The sequence below is a fragment of the Haliotis rubra genome, unplaced genomic scaffold (assembly GCF_003918875.1).
Source record: "Haliotis rubra isolate DU_JTF1 unplaced genomic scaffold, ASM391887v1 Scf283, whole genome shotgun sequence".
NCBI lineage: Eukaryota > Metazoa > Mollusca > Gastropoda > Lepetellida > Haliotidae > Haliotis > Haliotis rubra.
The window spans coordinates 943,123-964,968 of NW_025766925.1; the positions used below are offsets into that span (position 1 = coordinate 943,123).

Consider the following 21,846-nt stretch of genomic DNA (forward strand, 5'->3'; position numbering starts at 1 on the left):
GATATTGCTGTGTCGGTAGTGATGATGGTATTGTCGGTAGCATTGATGGTATATGTGTGATGGTATTGTGATATTGCTGCGTCGATAGTATTGGTGATATTGCTGTGTCGATAGTATTGATGGTATTGCTGTGTCGGTAGTATTGATGATATTGCTGTGTCGGTAGTATTGATGGTATTGCTGTGTCGGTAGTATTAAAGGCATTGCTGTGTCGTAGTATTGGTGATATTGCTGTGTCGATAGTATTGGTGATATTGCTGTGTCTGTAGTATTGATGATATTGCTGTGTCGATAGTATTGGTGATATTGCTGTGTCGATAGTATTGATGGTATTGCTGTGTCGGTAGTATTGGTGATATTGCTGTGTCGATAGTATTGATGGTATTGCTGTGTCGGTAGTACTAAAGGTATTGTTGTGTCGATAGTATTGGTGATATTGCTGTGTCGATAGTATTGGTGATATTGCTGTGTCTGTAGTATTGATGATATTGCTGTGTCGATAGTATTGGTGATATTGCTGTGTCGATAGTATTGATAGTATTGCTGTGTCGGTAGTACTAAAGGTATTGTTGTGTCGATAGTATTGATGATATTGCTGTGTCGATAGTATTGATGGTATTGCTGTGTCGGTAGTATTGGTGATATTGCTGTGTCGATAGTATTGATGATATTGCTGTGTCGATAGTATTGATGATATTGCTGTGTCGATAGTATTGATGGTATTGCTGTGTCGGTAGTACTAAAGGTATTGTTGTGTCGATAGTATTGATGATATTGCTGTGTCGGTAGTATTGATGGTATTGCTGTGTCGGTAGTATTGGTGATATTGCTGTGTCGATAGTATTGATGGTATTGCTGTGTCGGTAGTACTAAAGGTATTGTTGTGTCGATAGTATTGGTGATATTGCTGTGTCGATAGTATTGGTGATATTGCTGTGTCGGTAGTATTGATGATATTGCTGTGTCGATAGTATTGGTGATATTGCTGTGTCGATAGTATTGATGATATTGCTGTGCCGGGGTAGTATTGATGATATTGCTGTGTCGGTAGTACTGATGATATTGCTATGCCGGGTGTATTGACGATATTGCTATGCCGGGTGTATTGACGATATTGCTATGCCGGGTGTATTGACGATATTGCTATGCCGGGTGTATTGACGATATTGCTATGCCGGGTGTATTGACGATATTGCTATGCCGGGTGTATTGACGATATTGCTATGCCGGGTGTATTGACGATATTGCTATGCCGGGTGTATTGACGATATTGCTATGCCGGGTGTATTGACGATATTGCTATGCCGGGTGTATTGACGATATTGCTATGCCGGGTGTATTGATGGTATTGCTATGCCGGGTGTATTGACGATATTGCTATGCCGGGTGTATTGATGGTATTGCTATGCCGGGTGTATTGACGATATTGCTATGCCGGGTGTATTGACGATATTGCTATGCCGGGTGTATTGACGATATTGCTATGCCGGGTGTATTGACGATATTGCTATGCCGGGTGTATTGACGATATTGCTATGCCGGGTGTATTGATGGTATTGCTATGCCGGGTGTATTGACGATATTGCTATGCCGGGTGTATTGATGGTATTGCTATGCCGGGTGTATTGACGATATTGCTATGCCGGGTGTATTGATGGTATTGCTATGCCGGGTGTATTGACGATATTGCTATGCCGGGTGTATTGATGGTATTGCTATGCCGGGTGTATTGACGATATTGCTATGCCGGGTGTATTGATGGTATTGCTATGCCGGGTGTATTGATGGGGGTGTCAACAGTGTTGATGGTATTGGTAAACTTACTGCATTCACTTTCTTCGCTTGATTGACCGAGCACAATCGTTGACTTCACATTCTTGAGAACTGTTTTCTTTCAAATAATTGTTAGTTAACAAATATTCTTGAAAGAAGACATTCGTCTTCGAGGTTTCATTGCAAATGAACAACCTGGGGCAATGGGAAGTTACGGATATTGCACATGCGCATACTTGCTGTGTGTGCGTCAATGCACCAGAGTTTACTCACGTGCACATAACAGTTACATGCGACAGTTTTGTTTTATGAGAACCTTTTGAAAAGTCTCACAGCCTTAAGGTGGTGAGTTTTACGCCGCTTTTAGCAATATTCTAGCAATATCACAGTGGGCAACACCAGAAATTGGCTTCACACATTGTACCCATACGGGGGAATCGAACCCGACTCTTCTGCGTGACGAGGAGCGCCACCACTAGTCTACTCCGCAGCCCGCCGCCCGCCGCCCGCCCCCCCTCACATGGTGAAGAAACCTCAGTCAATTTCTACCTATCTCGTCTTGGTGGTCGACTCACATGGTCACTTATAGTGATAAAGTTTGAGACAATTCTTGGCATCCTTTGTTAGTGTTAGCCCTGTGTTTGAAATCCTACAATACACCCCGCATGTTGATTACTTATTTAATTCCTGTGATAAGTCATTAATTTTCTGTCATGACAGGTTTTTATAAATTCTAAACAATAGTTTTGACGTCATTGATTTTGACATCTCAGTTGGTGTACATATCATGTCTATTACCAGATTCGTTTGCAATCTTGTTTCACAGTTGAAGACGTCTATATATTATTTATCACATGTATTTTATGTGCTTTAGAAGAGATGTAACTCGCGTAATAGATCACTCTCGATCGGACAACTCGAGACGCATTCTTTTCAATGTCTGGTGAACTTTGCGTCGTTTGGTTCAGTTTAAAATGTCACCTTCAGAAAAAAAAATAGCAGACTAACTGACTAACATTTGAAACTTGTTGCGTTGACTTAGAAAACTAAATTAACGTATTTCTTCTAAAAAGCGTCTGGGCGCTTATTTTTCAACGGAGTTCCAGAACCGGCGCTTATTAGAGGCCCGGCGCTTTTGCACTTACTGGGTGTGATTACCGTAAATGTCAGTGAGCTGCTTTACCCCCCGGCGCTTGTTGGAGGCCCGGCGTTTACTAGAGGAAATCCGGTAGTCGCAGTCACTGTCGCATTTACAGACTGATTCATTTCACATCAGGGTTACTTAGTATTAAAAAATCATAGGCGGATCCAGAATGACCATTGACACTCGTGTGAAAATGAAGTGTGCACCCCACCTTTCTCAATAGTGTGCACCCCTCCTTTTCTCAATAGTGTGCACCCCACCTTTCTCAAAAGCTGTATCCGCCCCTGAAAATGAATATATTTGTCGGTCTTCAGCAACCCTTGCTTGTCGTAAGAGGTTACAATCGGGTTGTCAAGCTCGCTGATTTGGTTGACACATGTCATCGTATCCAGTTGCGTAGATCGATGTTCATTATGTTGATCACTGGATTGTCTGATCCAGACTCGATTATTTACCGACTGCTACCAAACAGCTGGAATATTGCTGAGTGCCGCGTTAAACAACATACACAAAACAACACAAAACAAATGTATTTGTTGTGCATTGTCTATGTCGGACATATACCCAGAATACAAAGTTATGGCCGAGCCTATTTCAAAACTAAGATGTGAATCTGTGGAAATGTTAGGATAAAATAATTGGGAAGACCAATCCATATTTAGAGAAGGTTCATCTGGTAACTAATTTAGAGATATCATAATCATTTGTATTTACAATTAAAGAAAAATATTTTTGGCACTGATTTTAAAAGCAAAATAACTCTTCCTACACTACAACCTATTCCTATACAACACTATTAAACTCAGGTTTCACTCGTCAAAAATGATAATCATCTGACCATATAACAGTCATTTCTAATTTTCACTTTTCAAAAGAAGGTCACCTTTTTGAGGAAAACAAAATGTATGTTTTCCAAAAGCGCATATTTCCTGTTTAAAGTAAAAGATAATATTCCATAATGGTTTTGTTTTTAAACTAAAAGTACTAAACCAAATTATGGTAGTTGTTTTTTTCTGAAAGATTTCCTATGAGACAACCTATATTGGCAAAATATACTGGGTGGCGCTTAACGTTTTATTCACAGCATATATGTTCCCTTCATTGTGATTGATGAAAGCTTTCGAATACTTTCTGTCGACGCATATATTATGATATGAAAATATGATAAATGCAATACATGTTATATATCAATAGAGGCCGTTAATAGTAATATTCTAGCAATATCACAGCCGACAGGGGTTGAGGACAAGCTCGGGGACATTAGGGAATTGAGCTCAGTTGGGTCCCGTTTCACAAATCAATCGTAACTCGTAATAGCCGCCAGATGGACAATAGATGGACATGCACTTCCGGCCGTCGTACCGCTTCGGAAGCTTCGTGAACCCGGCTTCGACGTGCAATGCGAACACTTTCAGCACTATGGGAGATAGGGTAGCATGGTGGGTAAAGCATTGGCTCGTCACGCGAAAGTGTCAAGCCAATTTTTGGTGTCCCGCTCGTGATATTGCTGGAACATTCCCAAAGACGACGCAACACCATCCTCATTCACATTTACCACTAATCTGGCTTATGGCTCCCATTTCTGAACGCATACACCCTCTACCAGGCTAAATGATTATGGACCGCCATCGTGGTGTAGTGGTTAGATCGTCCGCCCGGAGAGCGGAAGGTCGCGGGTTCGATCCCCGGCCGCGTCATACTTGTTGGCCCCTGCCTGGCGCTCGGCACTAATGGGTACAACAAGGACTGGTCGGCTCGGAGTCAGTATAATGTGTCTGAGTGGGGTATTCATGCTTAACTGCAACATGGTATCTCAGTGAGCTAGCACTATAAAACCAGCTTAAGTCTGGGCTAGTACAAGCAGCCCCATATACACACGCGGCATGGGAGCGTAATATTCTTAAGTACGACGTTAAACCCCATTTCACCTCACCTCACCTTAAGTACGACGTTAAACCCCATTTCACCTCACCTCACCTTAAGTGCGACGTTAAACCCCATTTCACTTCACCTCACCTTAAGTACGACGTTAAACCCCATTTCACCTCACCTCACACAAATGATTATCAATATATTATTATCTTTATTCAACACGTATTCAAACCCACTCCATACCTTCGTTTGTTGTCGCATCCAGCCATATTCCAGCTAGACTAGGCGTCATTAATAAAGGGTCAATTGATATATAGCACATGTAAAGAAAAGTTTCTCAGAAATAATAGAACACAGGGTGTCATCATAATGTTTAATGTGTTGACAAACGTGACACATCGTGACATACAGACGAAAGGTTCAAACAGCACCGGCAGTCATCAGTTGTATAGATCAACCCACAATATGAAAATGACAAACATGACGCACACAGTCATTCAAAATCTTGTGTACCCTCCTCGCGCATCCAAGACACAGGTGCATCTTGTCCTCATGCTCCTTATCAAGTTCATAAAGAAAGCTTGCGGAATTTTCATTCTATTCCTCTACTAGAGCTCTGCGGAGTCCTGGGAGATCCACTGGCGCTGGGTGACGTGTGTACACACGTCAACCGAGCTCATCCCAGGCATGCTCAATTGGGTTGAGGTCCGGCGAGCATGCTGGCACTATATCCGCTCTACACCCTGCTGCCTAAGGAATTCCGTGACAATCCTGGCATAATGAGGCCTAGCGTTGTCGTCTTGCAGTAAACAGGGTCGACCATAACAACCATGCATACCTTGCAGGAATGGTACTGCTATTGGAACCAGGATCTCGCCCCGATAACGCTGTCCGGTAAGATTACCGTCGACCACATGCAGTGGGGTACGTCCAGTAGGAGATGTCCCTGCCCAAACCATGACCGACCCGGCGCCAATCGGTTATACGTGGCCACATGGCGAGTATAAATCATCGGCTGACTGACTGACTGAGTTTGGTTTTACGCCGCTTTTAGCAATATTCCAGCAACATCACGGCGAGGGACATCATCGGCTGACCATCATGGAAGGACAAATTGAATCTGCTTTCATCTGTGAAGAGCACACGAGACCACTGACGTTGATTCCAGCTGCCATGATGTCTACTCCATCTCAAACGCGCCTGACGTGGTGTAAGTGGTGGACGAACTGCAGGTCGCCTACAGCGGTGTCCGACTGCCCTTAAACGTCGACGAACGGTTCTCCTGGATAGCCTTACATGGTTAACATTGAGGTATTCTGTCTGAAGATCTTCTGCGTTAAATAATCTGTTACGTAACGCAGGGTTAATCATGTGGCTATCATCTCTCTGCCACAGTCTATCAATAGCACTCTAGCTGACACACTGGCATATAGCCTGACCCCTTTCAGCAAGTGTCAAAAAAGTCTTATTTTTAGCTGCGATTTCAAACAGGTACGTGAACAGTGAACGACAGTGAAAAAGCATCACAGCATGTGTATTGTCCTCCACTTTCCATGGTTAGAGCAACTTGTATGTGTAAATCAATGACATTAAGTGGCAGGTGGATTTCCATATTGACAATTTGAAATAAAATATGCCATTTGTAACAGAATGTATCGGACGTTAAAGAACGTAATAATGACATTTCAACGGCCTGATGTGTTTTCCAATATTGTTAAGAAAGTTTGTAAAGTATTCAGTTGTATATATTTCAAACCAAAACGAAGATTTTACAACATTTAAGAAATAGTGTTACCAACAGCTTGACCCTTCATTAATGACGCCGAGTATAAATGGCGGCTGTCTGTAAATAATCGAGTCTGGACAAGACAGTCCAGTGATCAACAGCATGAGCATCGATCTATGCAATTGGATGTCATACATAGAAGTGTTACAAATTTTGTCAGGACAGACTCAGTGCGTCCATGAACCATAGTGGTTTTCCATCTCCTGATCATGTATTCACCAAAACTGAGATGTTGTAAGTCTGAAGAAGGTAATCTAAATACTTTATGTACTTTTCCATCTGCCCCTGTCACTACACGGACCATCTTCTGATGTTGATGTTGATGTTGCTGTTGATGTTGCTGCAACGGCTTCAGTCCTCGACGGTTCTGTTTTGTCATGGAACTGTCTACGTGATCTGTCATTCATTAATAACACGGTCATCAGATTCCTTCATCCCCGAGTGGCCTGGTCACGTGTTCATCCTTTTCCACAGTTTTCAGTTCATCTGCCTCCCGTTATTCACCTCAAACAGTTATTCCATCCCTGTAAACCGCCCCTCAGTTGGTCTGATGACCCACCTACAGCTACCGATGGCCAGTTCAACATATGTAGTGGTCAGTGCCGGAAGATAGACATTGATTTAATTCGCCTGCCAGACGACTTAGTTAACCCTTTAACGACCAACCACCAAGTTCTATCCACCGTGTTTATCCTTACCATTTACCAGGGCCACCCTTTCGACCTATACTCGCGTGTATTATGAAACTCTCAACACGACTGGATTCATTCATTGTTATTCAGGTCCCTCGTCACTGGATCAAGCTAGTCATAGGTCCACAAAACACGCACGCCCTCGTTCACTCAATCTGGGATAACAAGTCACTTAACCAGTCTGAAAATACCATCTCAACCACTCGGTCAGTAAGAGGATAACAACTCGCTCACTCAGCCAGTCAGAAGATAACAACTCGCTCACTCAGTCAGAGGATAACAACTCGCTCACTCAGCCAGTCAGAGGAAAATATCTCGATCATTCAGCCAGTCAGAAGATAACAGCTCGCTCACTCAGTCAGTCAGAGGATAACAGCTCACTCGGTCAGTCAGAGGATAACAACTCGCTCACTCAGCCAGTCAGAGGATAACAACTTGCTCACTCAGTCAGTCAGGGGAAATATTTCGATCATTCAGCCAGTCAGAAGATAACAGCTCGCTCACTCAGTCAGTCAATCAGTCAGTCAGAGGATAACAACTCGCTCACTCAGTCAGTCAGAGGATAACAGCTCACTCGGTCAGTCAGAGGATAACAACTCGCTCACTCGGCTAGTCAGAGGATAACAACTCGCTCACTCAGCCAGATGATAACAACTCGCTCATGCAGCCAGTCAGAAGATAACAGTTCGCTCACTCAGTCAGAGGATAACAACTCGCTCACTCGGCCAGTCAGAGGATAACAACTCGCTCACTCAGCCAGAGGATAACAACTCGCTCACTCAGTCAGTCAGAAGGTAACAGCTCGCTCACTCAATCAGAAGATAAAAACTCTCTCACTCGCCAGTCAGAGGATAACAGTTCATTCACTCAGCCTTCAGAAGATAACAGCTTGCTCACTTAGTCAGAAGATAACACCTCACTCACTCAGTCAGAGGATAACACCTCACTCACTCAGCCAGTCAGAAGATAACACCTCACTCAGCCAGTCAGAAGATAACAGCTCACTCAGTCAGAAGATAACAGCTCACTCACTCAGCTAGTCAGAGGATAACAGCATGCTCAACTTGTCAGAAACCACCAACCAACCGCTCAGGCTGGAGGCAGTAAAGTACCTCTGGAGGCTGCATGGAGCGGAGAGGGTTAATACCCTCGGGTTTCAGGAGATGTCCGGCCTTCATTAACACGTCTGGTGGCCGGCACACAAAGTCATAATAAACATCTCCTGTATAATATACTCACTTGTAGTCTCCGTGTGTATCTCGACTACCGATGTTACTTACATACAGTCAACTATTCTCGTCATGGTAGCTCAGTTTAGGAATTGATTTAATCAAAATGCACCATAACTTGGATATAATAGTTAGAAGAGCACAGACACTCTGTAAGCTGCTGAATTAAGTGTTTAACGGGGCACGTGTCGGTCTCTCACTGTGTGATCAGGGGATAATGTCTTTGCAAATGCGAACAAAATATATGTGTTGTCTATACACATAGTCTCTTATAAAACCTTTATATCCGCAATGTATGTTTGATCTGACGCTAGCTCATTACCTTCGCTGCTGACCGTTATATTATTGACTCTCCCGAACTCTGCAGTGACCACCGCTGTCCCTTGGTGACCCATTGGACTTTCCGCAAAGCACAAGGCAAAACTGGGCTTGGGTCAGATGTCAGCCATCCCCTGAAAATCGCGGGTGAGAACTCCTGAAATGCTCGTCGTAAGAGGCGACTAAAGGGATTGGGTGGTCAGATTCGCTGCTTTGGTCGATGCAAGTCATCGTTTTCCAATTGCATAGATCAACGCGCATGTAAACTCAAATTTTATCGTAAATATCATACTGGCATTTTGTGATTTTTCAATCTCTGAAAGACATCACCACAGTTTGTCACAAGCCGTTTATTAACGGGGACTATGTTCATCCCTGTTCAGATACATGTCTGCCAAGTTAAAGTTTGTGTAATTCATATTGTGCGTGTAATAAAGACTTTCTATCTGTGAAGTCTCGTTTATCACAGCTGATAGATCCGAATACATAATGAAATTGTGTAGCAGACGAACAGAGAGCTTCGGAGGATTTCACTCAAATTTACCGGGGCTGCCAGTATGCCTGCCAGCGTTTTTACTGATTTTAATCAAACCGGTTGCAATGACTACCAAGCGGTCTGGGTGAGTGAGTGAGTGAGTGGGTGGGTGGCTGGGTGAGTGAGTGGGTGAGTGGTATTTCCTTCTGCTTCACATATTGTTCATAGCCATCAAACCCGGGCTTTCGGCGTGACGAGCAAACACTTTAACCGCTAGGCTTTCCTAACGCCCAAAAGAAAGATTTGACATTCCAAGTCTTCCCCTAATGTTGCCAATTCCCGTTTTCCCGTGTACTACATGATGTCTTACTGCGAAAAACAAATAGCCTACCACGGGTGAATTAATACTCCGAAACGAGTCGAGCAGAATCCCACGTGTCTCAGACAACACGTGAGGTGAAAACGAACATTTGCCAGACAAATTAAATCGAAAAATGAACAGCAACATAATTTATGCTGAAACTAAATGACACGTATAAAACGATTACACAACTAGCGATAGGCACGTGTCCCGGGCGTCGTTTGACGCCATCAGGTACTGCCGTATTGGTAGTCAAGTAGACTGGAAGTAATGGTCGTGATCAGTATATATATAACACCTCTGTAAGGCAACTAAGTCTCTCGTGTTCCTACAAGTTTCACTGGACACATACCTGAGGCAGTTAGCATCCCCAAGATCTAGATATACTGAAGGACAAAACTAAGGGAATGTGTGGGAAGTGGTCGTGTCTCTGACATTACCATGTTAAGCATTGTTCGTCATTAAGTTAACGCTCTAATGCATTTTATTCACTGTTTATAATTCCAAACAGAATTATTCTATTAATTATAGATGCCACTTTAATTGCTAATATTTTCTTCCATTTCATCTATACTATGCCAGTTAAGAACTACTCGCTATTACCTCCCACGCTGGTACAAGGCTATACCATTAAACCAACACTGTCATTCCTGCTACCTGCTTACACGATACCTATGTCTCTGCTTGGGGCGTCAGACATGCTACTTGTGTCTCTGCGAGAGGCGTCAGACATGCTACCTGTGTCTCAGCTAGGGGCGTCAGACATATTACCTGTGTCTCTGATTGGGGCGTCAGACATGCTACCTGTGTCTCTGCTAGCGGCGTCAGACATACTATATGTGTCCCTGCCAGGGGCGTCAGGCATACTACATGTGTCTCTGTTAGGGGCGTCAGACATGCTACCTGTGTCTCTGCTAGGGGCGTGAGACATGCTACCTGTGTCTCTGATAGAGGCGTCAGACATACTACATGTGTCTCTGCTAGGGGCGTCAGACATGCTGCATGTGTCTCTGCTAGGGGCGTCAGACATGCTACTTGTGTCCCTGCTAGGGGCGTCTGACATGCTACCTGTGTCTCTGCTAGGGGCGTCAGACATACTACAGGTGTCTCTGTTAAGTAGAGGCGTCAGGCATACTACAGGTGTCTCAGCTAGGGGCGTCAGACATGCTTCATGTGTCTCTGCTAGGGGCGTCAGACATACTACAGGTGTCTCTGCTAGGGGCGTCAGACATGTTACCTGTGTCTCTGCTAGGCCGGGCGTCTGACATGCTACCTGTGTCTCTGCTAGGGGCGTCAGACATACCACAGGTGTCCCAGCTACGGGGCGTCAGGCATACTACAGGTGTCTCTGCTAGGGGCGTCAGACATGTTACCTGTGTCTCTGCTAGGCCGGGCGTCTGACATGCTACCTGTGTCTCTGCAAGGGGCGTGAGACATATTACCTGTGTCTCTGCTAGGGGCGTGAGACATACTACCTGTGTCTCTGCTAGGGACGTGAGACATACTACCTGTGTCTCTGCTAGGGGCGTCTGACATGCTACCTGTGTCTCTGCTAGGGACGTGAGACATACTACAGGTGTCCCAGCTACGGGGCGTCTGACATGCTACCTGTGTCTCTGCTAGGGACGTGAGACATGCTACCTGTGTCCCTGCTAGGGGCGTCAGACATGCTACCTGTGTCTCTGCTAGGGGCGTCAGACATGCTACCTGTGTCCCAGCTACGGGGCGTCTGACATGCTACCTGTGTCTCTGCTAGGGACGTGAAACATGCTACCTGTGTCTCCTGCTAGGGGCGTCAGACATGCTACCTGTGTCTCTGCTAGGGGCGTCAGACATACTACCTGTGACTCTGCTAGGGGCGTCAGACATGCTACCTGTGACTCTGCTAGGGGCGTCAGACATGCTACCTGTACCTGTGTCTCTGCTAGGGGCGTGAGACATGCTACCTGTGTCTCTGCTAGGGGCGTGAGACATGCTACCTGTGTCTCTGCTAGGGGCGTGAGACATGTTACTCTGTGTCACTTACGTGGGAATTCAGTGCTAATCACGTGTCAGTCTCTCTTGACACTTAAAGTGGCAATTAAGGATTGATCCCCTCTTGTTCTTTACCAACTCTAAAGTGAGAATTATTGATCACAGATCGGTCTGTACCGACACTAAAGTAGGAATATAATCAGTATTCATCCCGTGTTGGTCTGTACCGACACTAAAGTGGGAATATAATTAGTATTCACCCCGTGTTGGTCTGTACCGACACTAAAGTGAGAATTTTGTATCATGGATCGGTCTGTACCGACACTAAAGTAGGAATATAATCAGTATTCATCCCGTGTTGGTCTGTACCGACACTAAAGTGGGAATATAATCAGTATTCATCCCGTGTTGGTCTGTACCGACACTAAAGTAGGAATATAATCAGTATTCATCCCGTGTTGGTCTGTACCGACACTAAAGTAGCAATATAATCAGTATTCATCCCGTGTTGGTCAGTACCGACACTGAAGTGGCAATATAATCAGTATTCACCCCGTGTTGGTCTGTACCGACACTGAAGTGGGAATATAATCAGTATTCACCCCGTGTTGGTCTGTACCGACACTAAAGTAGGAATATAATCAGTATTCACCCCGTGTCGGTCTGTACCGACACTGAAGTAGGAATATAATCAGTATTCATCCCGTGTCGGTCTGTACCGACACTAAAGTAGGAATATAATCAGTATTCACCCCGTGTCGGTCTGTACCGACACTAAAGTAGGAATATAATCAGTATTCACCCCGTGTCGGTCTGTACCGACACTGAAGTGGGAATATAATCAGTATTCACCCCGTGTCGGTCTGTACCGACACTAAAGTAGGAATATAATCAGTATTCAGCCCGTGTTGGTCTGTACCGACACTAAAGTAGGAATATAATCAGTATTCAGCCCGTGTTGGTCTGTACCGACACTAAAGTAGGAATATAATCAGTATTCATACCGTGTTGGTCTGTACCGACACTGAAGTGGGAATTCAGTATCCATCCCGTGTTGGTCTGTACCAACACTGAAGGGGGATTTCAGAACTCATCCCGTGTTGGTCTGTACCGACACTAAAGTGGGAATTCAGTATCCATCCCGTGTTGGTCTGTACCTACACTGAATGGGAATTCAGAACTCATACCGTGTTGGTCTGTACCGACACTGAAGGGGGAATTCAGTATTCATCCCGTGTTGGTCTGTACCGACACTAAAGTGGGAATTCAGTATCCATCCCGTGTTGGTCTGTACCTACACTGAATGGGAATTCAGAACTCATACCGTGTTGGTCTGTACCGACACTGAAGTGGGAATTCAGTATTCATCCCGTGTTGGTCTGTACCGACACTAAAGTGGGAATTCAGTATCCATCCCGTGTTGGTCTGTACCAACACTGAAGTGGGAATTCAGTACTCATACCGTGTTGGTCTGTACCTACCCATTAGAGGGAATTATTGATCACAGACCGGTGTGTACCGACACTAAATTGGCAACTAATGATCACACTGTTGGCTACAGCCGTGTAACGTGACCCAGACCGCGGATACTACTGGCTATATATATATAATAATGCCCATTCAGTCACGTCATTATAGACACTTAACCGGCTTCGTTGACATTATGAAGCAATATTTTACAACTATATCTGTTTTGATTGTAGAACATGACATGCTTTCCTTTTGTAAAGTAGCACTGTTATATAATAGTCCAGACATTTTACGTATGGCCGTCTGTTGATGATATCGACAGTTAACAGGTGTTCCTAACAAACTCGCCAATAAGATAAGATGAGATGACTCCCTGCACTTGGAATGAACATTTAATATAAACATTAGGTTAGTTTTAAAGTAAATGACCAAACTGACAGATTAAGGACTTCAAATGCGATAGGAAAGCGCCCTCCTTCAACATACTTTTCGAAAAGAAGATTTGCGCAGTTCCGACATTTACAGTACACTCCGTGTACACGCATAATGGTTAAGTTATGTGCCCGATATTACAGGCGGAATGTGACTCGCCTTACACGTATAGATCTCCGCTCCGTGATAAATACACGAAACCCAGCAATAAACAAGCGTGCAATATGCGCCCATATCGCATGAGACGAGTACTGTTATCGCTGGTGACCGTTATGTCAGATGGGTCACATAACAGCCTTCACCCCCTCCGATAATGCGCTCGCCCGATTAAGTCATGCGTGGTACAGTGGCGTCACTGGTCCGCCTAGAATAGACTGGTCCGCTAGTCTAACAGAAGACTGCAATGAGCGCCGTGTCGTCTGGCGCAGTTGTAGGTGCAGACGTCTGCACGCAGAGTATCGTCTGTTGTCAAACCTGGACGAATGTCGTGATGTAAGGAACTATGGAGGCCAATTCTTATCGGAGATGATGCGTTCAGCTGTGTTAGTCCAGCCCGCCATATTGCTAACGTCTCGATACAACACAAGTTAAATCTGATGGTGTAATGCAGGAACGACCGTCGAAATGATGTCTGTTGTCGGAGTTACCTGGCTGTCAGTCTGGCTGTCTGTGCTGTCGGGTAGGTGTCCCAATTTCCGTTCGTGTTCTTGTGTGTCACAGTCGACATAGGAGCCACGAGGTCAGGGTAACCCGCCCGTATGTCTGCTCAACAATACACAAGACGATCCCAACTAAATATAACCCCTGATTTTAGCGAAGCTCGTTACTTGCAGATTCACCAGTATCACGATATGATTGCATACTGTTTGTTCAGGCCATGCACACAACTGATACGTTGTTTGACCCAAGTAGGAATGTATAATTGTAGTTTTACCCCAGGCTTATGGCCAACATAATGAGGTGCACGGTGAGACTAAATTAAAAACACTCCACATACTGACACTGCCTCCACAAACAGTGCTAATCGCAATAATTGATTATGTAATAATTTATACCAGTGACGCCATGCGCTGTTGGTATATTTCTTGTTTCAATCAACCGACCTATATATACGTATATCAGTCTCCAACTCCTCTGTGTCTTGGGTCATTCTGCGCTCTCAAATGAACTCACTTTTAGCACACATGTATTGCACAATTTACTCGGGTTATGAGATTTGCCTTCTGAACATTTAAACACTGAACATTTTTTGTGAGCTTTTAAATGCTACCACACACTTGACAGTTAAATTCTCAGTCTTGGGTTATGCAAAGTCACCTTGTGTAAACATAATGAACAGTGTATAGAAAACTGCATTTAAAGGTACTAAATTTTTTGTTCTTTTGGGGTTTGTCATAACCAAATTTTAGCTGTATTTGTACTTTGCTATATTGTGTTGCTGAATGTGACATTTTGTTACATGTAGCTGATACTCATTTGTACTATGTATATCATCTTGGGTTGCCCAGGACCGATCGTCATGTATAAAACATGTAATGTGCTGCAAATGCAGTACAGTGTGACACAGTGTTCAAAGTGTTCTTTTGTCCTGCAAAGACCTGAAGAGTTGTTGCTATTTTTCACATTGTGACACCACAGTTGGTGCACCCTAGAGTGTTAAATGCAGCTTGTTTACAAGCCTACCATTGTTCGATAATTGGATAACAAGAGTAATTGATTCTGGTTTTCATACTAGGTTATTCAGTATCAGGTCACCAGTTATGAAATATACAATTTTATAGTGATTTGTCAATGTTTTTATCTTTATTATTTTCCATTATTATTATCAGGGCTCCAGATAAGGGCCGTATCGGCGTATGTACGGATAAAATATATGCACGATACGGTAGCAAATAATTTAGAAAACGTAGCAGGTACGCACCACAGCAATAGTGTACGGTCTTAGAATCATTTACAGACGTATTTATCTGAAAAGAATATTGGTTTATTGTTTATTGACCTGTTTACACAAGAGTAGCAATGTTGTGGTGCATATATGAAACGAAACACAAGATTGCTTATACTGCATTAAATTCCACTCAGTACTCTAAATGTACTCTTAAGGTTTGCCAGTACTCCTGTAGTGAAGAAATACTGAGTACGTACTCCTGATGTTGAACAATTACCTGGAGCCCTGTATTATTGTTATCATGCATTATTACTATCACCAGTGGATAGCTCATTGCGTGAACCTGTAATAAAAGCTTGTTTGTTTTTTATTTACTTTGAATATATGTTGTATCATGCTTTGGCTTGTCTATATTCAGTCTTGTTTGACATTCCAAGGATATACACATCACTGTCACTTTAATAATTTTATAGAGAAGTTATCGATAATTTAGTCTATTTTGTCAACTTGAACAATTCAGTATTCATTTTTCTTATCTTCACTCGAATATTGTGATACAGATTTTCTTAACAGAAATGAATAAGTAACCTTGGTCACTCAAGTCAGTGCACCTTCTCAGTTTGTTTACCCTCCTTAAATTAACTTCAGAATTTTACTCTGACTCTTTATTAACTTTATTTTAGTTTTAGAAATGGCTATGTGTTTCAAATTTGTTGTTAAACCAAGCAAAAACAAACCATTAATAGGTTGTAGATGAAATGAATTATTGTCATATCTGTGCTGCAAGTTCTAATTTGTTGTTAAAAAGTCAATAACCAAATATTAATGATAGTAGACGAAATACATTATTGTCGTATCTGTTATGTATGTTCTAATTTGTTTTTAAAAAGGCAATAACCAAGCATTAATGGTAGTAGAAGAAATACATTATATCACATCTATATGTACCGGGGTAGGTGTCTACAGAAGGAAGGTGAAAAGAATGAGATTATTTATTTTTTAGGGCTTCATTTTATGAGGAAGGAATTGAGAGGTCAGCAAGCCAAAATAATTTCACTACTCATTGCTAGAATACCAGCTTATGCTGGAATAAGACTGAAAAATATTATTTAACTGGAATCTGCTTTTCATGTGTATGTTTATAAATCCTGCACAAAATCTATGATCAGATATTTTTGTCAAGTTTCTATCTATTCAAGTGTAGATGTCAAAAGGTTCTTGTTCATAATTTAAAAACTAAAGAAATTAACATCACACTTAATAACATGCTTAATCTGATTTAAGATAAATAGTTATGAGAAACAGGGCAATGTTTTGTGATGCAGAAATATCACAAATGGCTGTTTTCCCAATAGAGAAGCTAGTCTATGTTTCTGTACACAATGTATGGTAAGAGATCTCTCGCCTTTATACTAATATCTATAAGTCACAGTGTAAATGATGTTTTCTTTCAACATATTATGAGACCCGTGAAGATCCGGGTTAGAATGAACCTCCAGTAACCCATGCTTGTCGTAAGAGGCGACAACGGGATCGGGTGGTCAGGCTCGCTGGCTTGGTTGACACATTGTCATCGGTTCCCAATTGCGCAGGTCGATGCTCATGCTGTTGATCACTGGATTGTCTGGTCCAGACTTGATTATTTACAGACTGCCACCATATAGCTGGAATATTGCTGAGTGTGTGTGCTGTTACGATTCCCTTGCATATTTGTTGAGTTGAAGCATATCTCATCATGAATTCAATTCATTATTCATGGTCACTAGAATCAAATAATTTAAATAGAGTGTTTTTACTTGGAACTAGTTTGTTGTTCATCGATGTGAGATATGCAAAATGGAATATACTGACTGAGTGAATTAGGCAATTTACAAATTGACTGATTTTACACATTGACTGTAAAATATCCAAGCCAAACAGTAGCATAACTTGTGTTTATTTTACTAAGGTCCCTTTCAACACTGTCATTAGGCTATAAGCAGCATTATTCACAATGTATTTCTTCTTTTTAGCTTATAGAAAATGTCATTTTAGTGTTTCAACTTAAGCAGTTTCATGTTTGTTATTTTAGTTTCTTGATATTAAACATAAAGTATTCAGGAACACTATATTCGTTAACGTATTGTATTCGCCATATTCTTGTATTCATGCAGCCCTTGTGTTTGTTCATTGCAACAAGCTAGTGTGGTAGGCAGAGCTTAGGCTCATTGCAAAGAGGACTTGTGGTTGATTGTTCAACATAATATTTGTGATCTCTCTTCTTGGTGTTCCTCTCCTGATAGTGTGTCAACATTGCTCACACGCTAATGTAAAGATATTCAGGTGAGCTACAGAGCCTTTTGCTTATGTTTTTTAAAGTCAGCATTTGTTTTTGTAACAGTTTGAATTTTTTGAGGATTTGTCCTGTTTTTTCATCAGAATTTGTTTATATTTCATGTCTGAGTTTGACTGCAGCTGTGTTTGTGGGCTGTCAAGCCCCCACTACCTGAGGACATTCAATCCATAATCAGATCTTGTTGTGTCTGGCTCAACCTGTCATGCGTCATTGCAGGAGTAAACTCATGTGCTGCATACACTTGCTGTCCGATCATTCATTTATCACAGGGGAGCTCCTGCGGAGGTCTTTTATTCATCGATTGTTGACAGAATATCTGGAATGTTCTGATTTCGGAATAAATGATTCAGCTTAAATCTAAGTTAAAGCATGATGTTGGCAGTTATACAAAATGGGTCAAAGTTTTCCATCCTGGTTATAAACAGACTGTATTTGTTTAGAATCTTTGTTGTTTCATGCAGCAATCAACTATATTGCATCTACATAAATGAAGGTTTGTAAATACTGATGTCTGGACCAAACAATCCAGTAACTGACATGACGAGCATTCATCTATACAGTTGTAAATGTAAAAGTATATTTTACAAATTCAAAATTATCAAATCATGTATCAAACAATAAAAATTTTTTATCAAATCTATTATCAAATCTTGTTCCACTTAGTGTTCTCTGAAATACAAATTACAGTTAAGTACGTTTCTAACAAGTGCTCTTATAATGGACCCCGGGCTCATTTTCCTCTTTTTTCACTCATACCCATTCTCATCCCTGTGTAAAATATGTTCATTTCAGAGACTAAATGTTAGTCTAACTACACCAGTAAATCGTGAAAAGTTTCTGATTCTGTTTGACAATGTACATTGCAGATATATCGGTGTGTTACCGTATATTGGCGTGTGATATGTGTACAGAAATCTTGGTTTGTCCTTTTAAGTTTCATTGCTCGTCAACTTTTTTCAGCATTTCACTCGGGCAAAATGCTGAGACCTGGGATGTATCATCTACTGCTGAGTCAGTTGATGTTGATATCAGCTTGTTTCTTTGATTTGCTTGATCCAAGGATATTAGGGCAGTAGAGTGTTCTGGTTTGTCTGGTCCAGACTTGATATTTTCAGGCCAGCACAATATGGATGGCCTCCAGTTGGAGTTACCTGTGAAGGTCCGGGTTAGAATATTGATCTTCAATAAATCATGCTTGTGTAAGGGGCAACTGTCGGGATCGGGTGGTCAGGCTCGCTGACTTGGTTGGCACATGTCATCGGTTCCCAATTGCGCAGATTGATGCTCATGTTGTTGGTCACTGGATTGTCTGGTCCAGACTCGATTACATGTATTTACAGACCGCCGCCATATAGCTGTAATATTGCTGAGTGTGGCGTAAAACTCACTTACTCACTCACTAAACTCACTCACTCACTCACTCACTCACTCACTCACTCACTCACTCCAGTTGAAGTGTTATACCACAAAGAAACAGGAGGCTCAAATATTGTAAAAACATCAAGCACTCACTATTTCCAAGTAATTTCCGGTTTATGTGCTCACAGCTCACAGCGACAGGGAATATATTTTTATTAATTTATTCATCAATTTTATTTGATGATCTTTCATTTAAAAAAATCATGAATTTTTCAGAGCTACCTTGCTGTATCTGAGGCAGTGATATATTAAAAATGTTGTATCAAGGGTAAACTGCCTGTTATGGTTTCCGATCTGCAGTCATGCTTGAAATTAATATAGCAAAGCAAAAAGTGATACAACACATGATAATTAGTTATTTCCATTATTTTTCTGCTGAATCTATCCATGTGGCACTGGAGAATACATTTAATGATTCCCATTTAATTGATGGGCATGTCCGGTACACCATGTGATAAACACATGTGCACATGGCTTAAAATTATGCAAGGGCCTGATAACATGTCGTTCATAATTAGTGCAGGTTGGTTGGCACACCATGTTGTTAGATGGTGTGTGTCATCTGTGTTGTAATGTGCTGGTGCAGGTAGAGATGGAATGGTATGGTGGGTATGCGAAACGACATATATCACACTACAACTTGGGCATAATGATAAGTACACCAAGGCGCAATATCTCATTTATCCAACATGTAACTGATTCTTGAACGATATTGTCTTCCATTTTTGTGCTGTCCATTTTTCCAGTATGGTTTTAATCACAGAAGACAAACTGAAATGTTACTTCAGAAATTTGATATAACTCAGGCTTTGGTTTCATGAATAAAGATCCAGACTGTGATGATTTCATTACTATCCAGCCATTTGGTCTGGCGGTTGTCAGTGATAGATCAGCTATCTTTTGTCTTGTTGGCACAGGGACATTTGGGTAGCCAAGTGGTTAACAGTGTTACTGCATGCCAATGGCGTTGTCCGATTCCCTGATTGGGTGCACTCTGTTAGACCAATTCCTGATGTCCCCTGCAGGTTTATTGCTGGAATATTGCTAATGAAGTGTAAAACCCAACTAACTTCTGTCTTACCATGTAATTTCTAAAATGAAAACATTTTGAACCTGCATGCATGTACTGCTGAACATTTAGTAGGGATACTGACATATTTCAAAGTCACTGAATTCATATTTATGTGTAATCAGAGTCCATACTGGTTTAATGCACTCCATCAGAAGATGAACATGCACCAGTTCCTTATTTAATACTTTTTGTATGACAACATCTATAAGCAGTCAGTTGCTTTCTCTTCCAAACATTGAACAATATATTCCTTTCCTACTCATGCCTTCATCAGTCATTTCCTTCTAGGGTTTTGTTCCAAATAGCAAACTCTGGGCTTCAACTGTTACAACTGCCAATGAAAGTCCAAATACAAAGATGTCGACAGGACTCTGGTCCTTCTGCTTATGAAGGTGGCTTGGATGCATGCCTGCAGCAGAATCGGCCAACCCCATCTCTACTTGTCACGCTGTTTGTCTGAGCACAGGGTGGGGTCCTTATCTATAGTGGCTTTCAATGCCTACTTCACACTTGCATTGTTTTCATAATGCAGGAAACAAGTTTTAGGTGTGGACTGAAATTCTTTTTCTAAATCATGAACTATATTTAGATGTCTGTGAAGTGTCAGGGCAAGCCATGTGTCATTGAAACCATCAGTTTCTTGTCTCAATGTAAAAACTATTTATGTTTACTTTGTTTAAGTTGGTGGGAGAGTCCATTTTTCAATGGCTGACACAAAACAGGCCATTTGATTTGTTCTTGTTGGGTGTAAACACCCTTTTATTATCATAGACAACATTGCCAAACATTGTCATCAGCATTTTGGAAACTCAGCAGTATCAACTTCGGCATTGTATCTTCAGTTGCTTTTTGACTGAAATGGGTAGTTAATGACTGTTAAATGTAGTGGTGTTCCGATTAATTGAAATAATCGAAGATTGGTCGCAGGGACCAAACGACTAAGCAATCGATCGCATTTTCTCATAATCGAACATAAACGATTTTAGAACTACTGTTTCAGTCTTTGAAATACTTGACAATGGAACATATCTGAGAAGTTGTCATGGCCTGAAAACATGTTTCTTTCTTAGAAAACTCACTCCACTAACTGAAAAGTCATGACTGAATATTTCTCTAACACTCTAGGAAGTTTATGTTCATGATATATTAGTCATCACTTTAATGTAGCAAGTTGCAACATGTTATACTTTTCTGCAGTAACAACCTGGATAGGAAAAAAAAAAAAAATGACGCTAACCAATTTTTTTCGATGATTGTTCGTTGGTAATGAAGCAATCATCAATTGTGAGATTTCAACCAATTCCCAACACTAGTTAAATGTGTGGTAAACTCCAAACTGAAATTCAGCCTGGGGATAAATTGTAACCACTCCAGAACAAGCACCCTAACACACCATGCTGAGAGCAATATTCCCCTCAATTTTGTTTGAAAATGACTCTGTTCCTATGTTTCTAGCAAACCCAAAGGCCTCTTCCTTTTTGTTAACTCTGTTTAACTGACTGTCGTGGGTCATTGACTACGTTGTTGTTTGCTTTGAAAAATCAGGCTCACAACTTTCAACATGATTGACTTAGAATTGAATATGTTATATATGTGTTTGTTCTTG

General features: G+C 41.8%; 1 protein-coding gene across 1 annotated transcript in view; it reads left to right on the forward strand.

Moving 5' to 3' along the window:
* The first annotated feature begins 13,880 nt into the window (after window positions 1-13,880).
* LOC124281378 (bone morphogenetic protein receptor type-2-like) overlaps window positions 13,881-21,846 on the forward strand; it is an 87,749-nt gene continuing 79,783 nt past the window's right edge. The window contains exon 1 of the mRNA XM_046717416.1: window positions 13,881-14,205. Within this exon, the coding sequence (XP_046573372.1) occupies window positions 14,151-14,205 (55 nt within the window). The 5' untranslated portion in view covers window positions 13,881-14,150. The remainder of the gene's footprint in view (window positions 14,206-21,846) is intronic.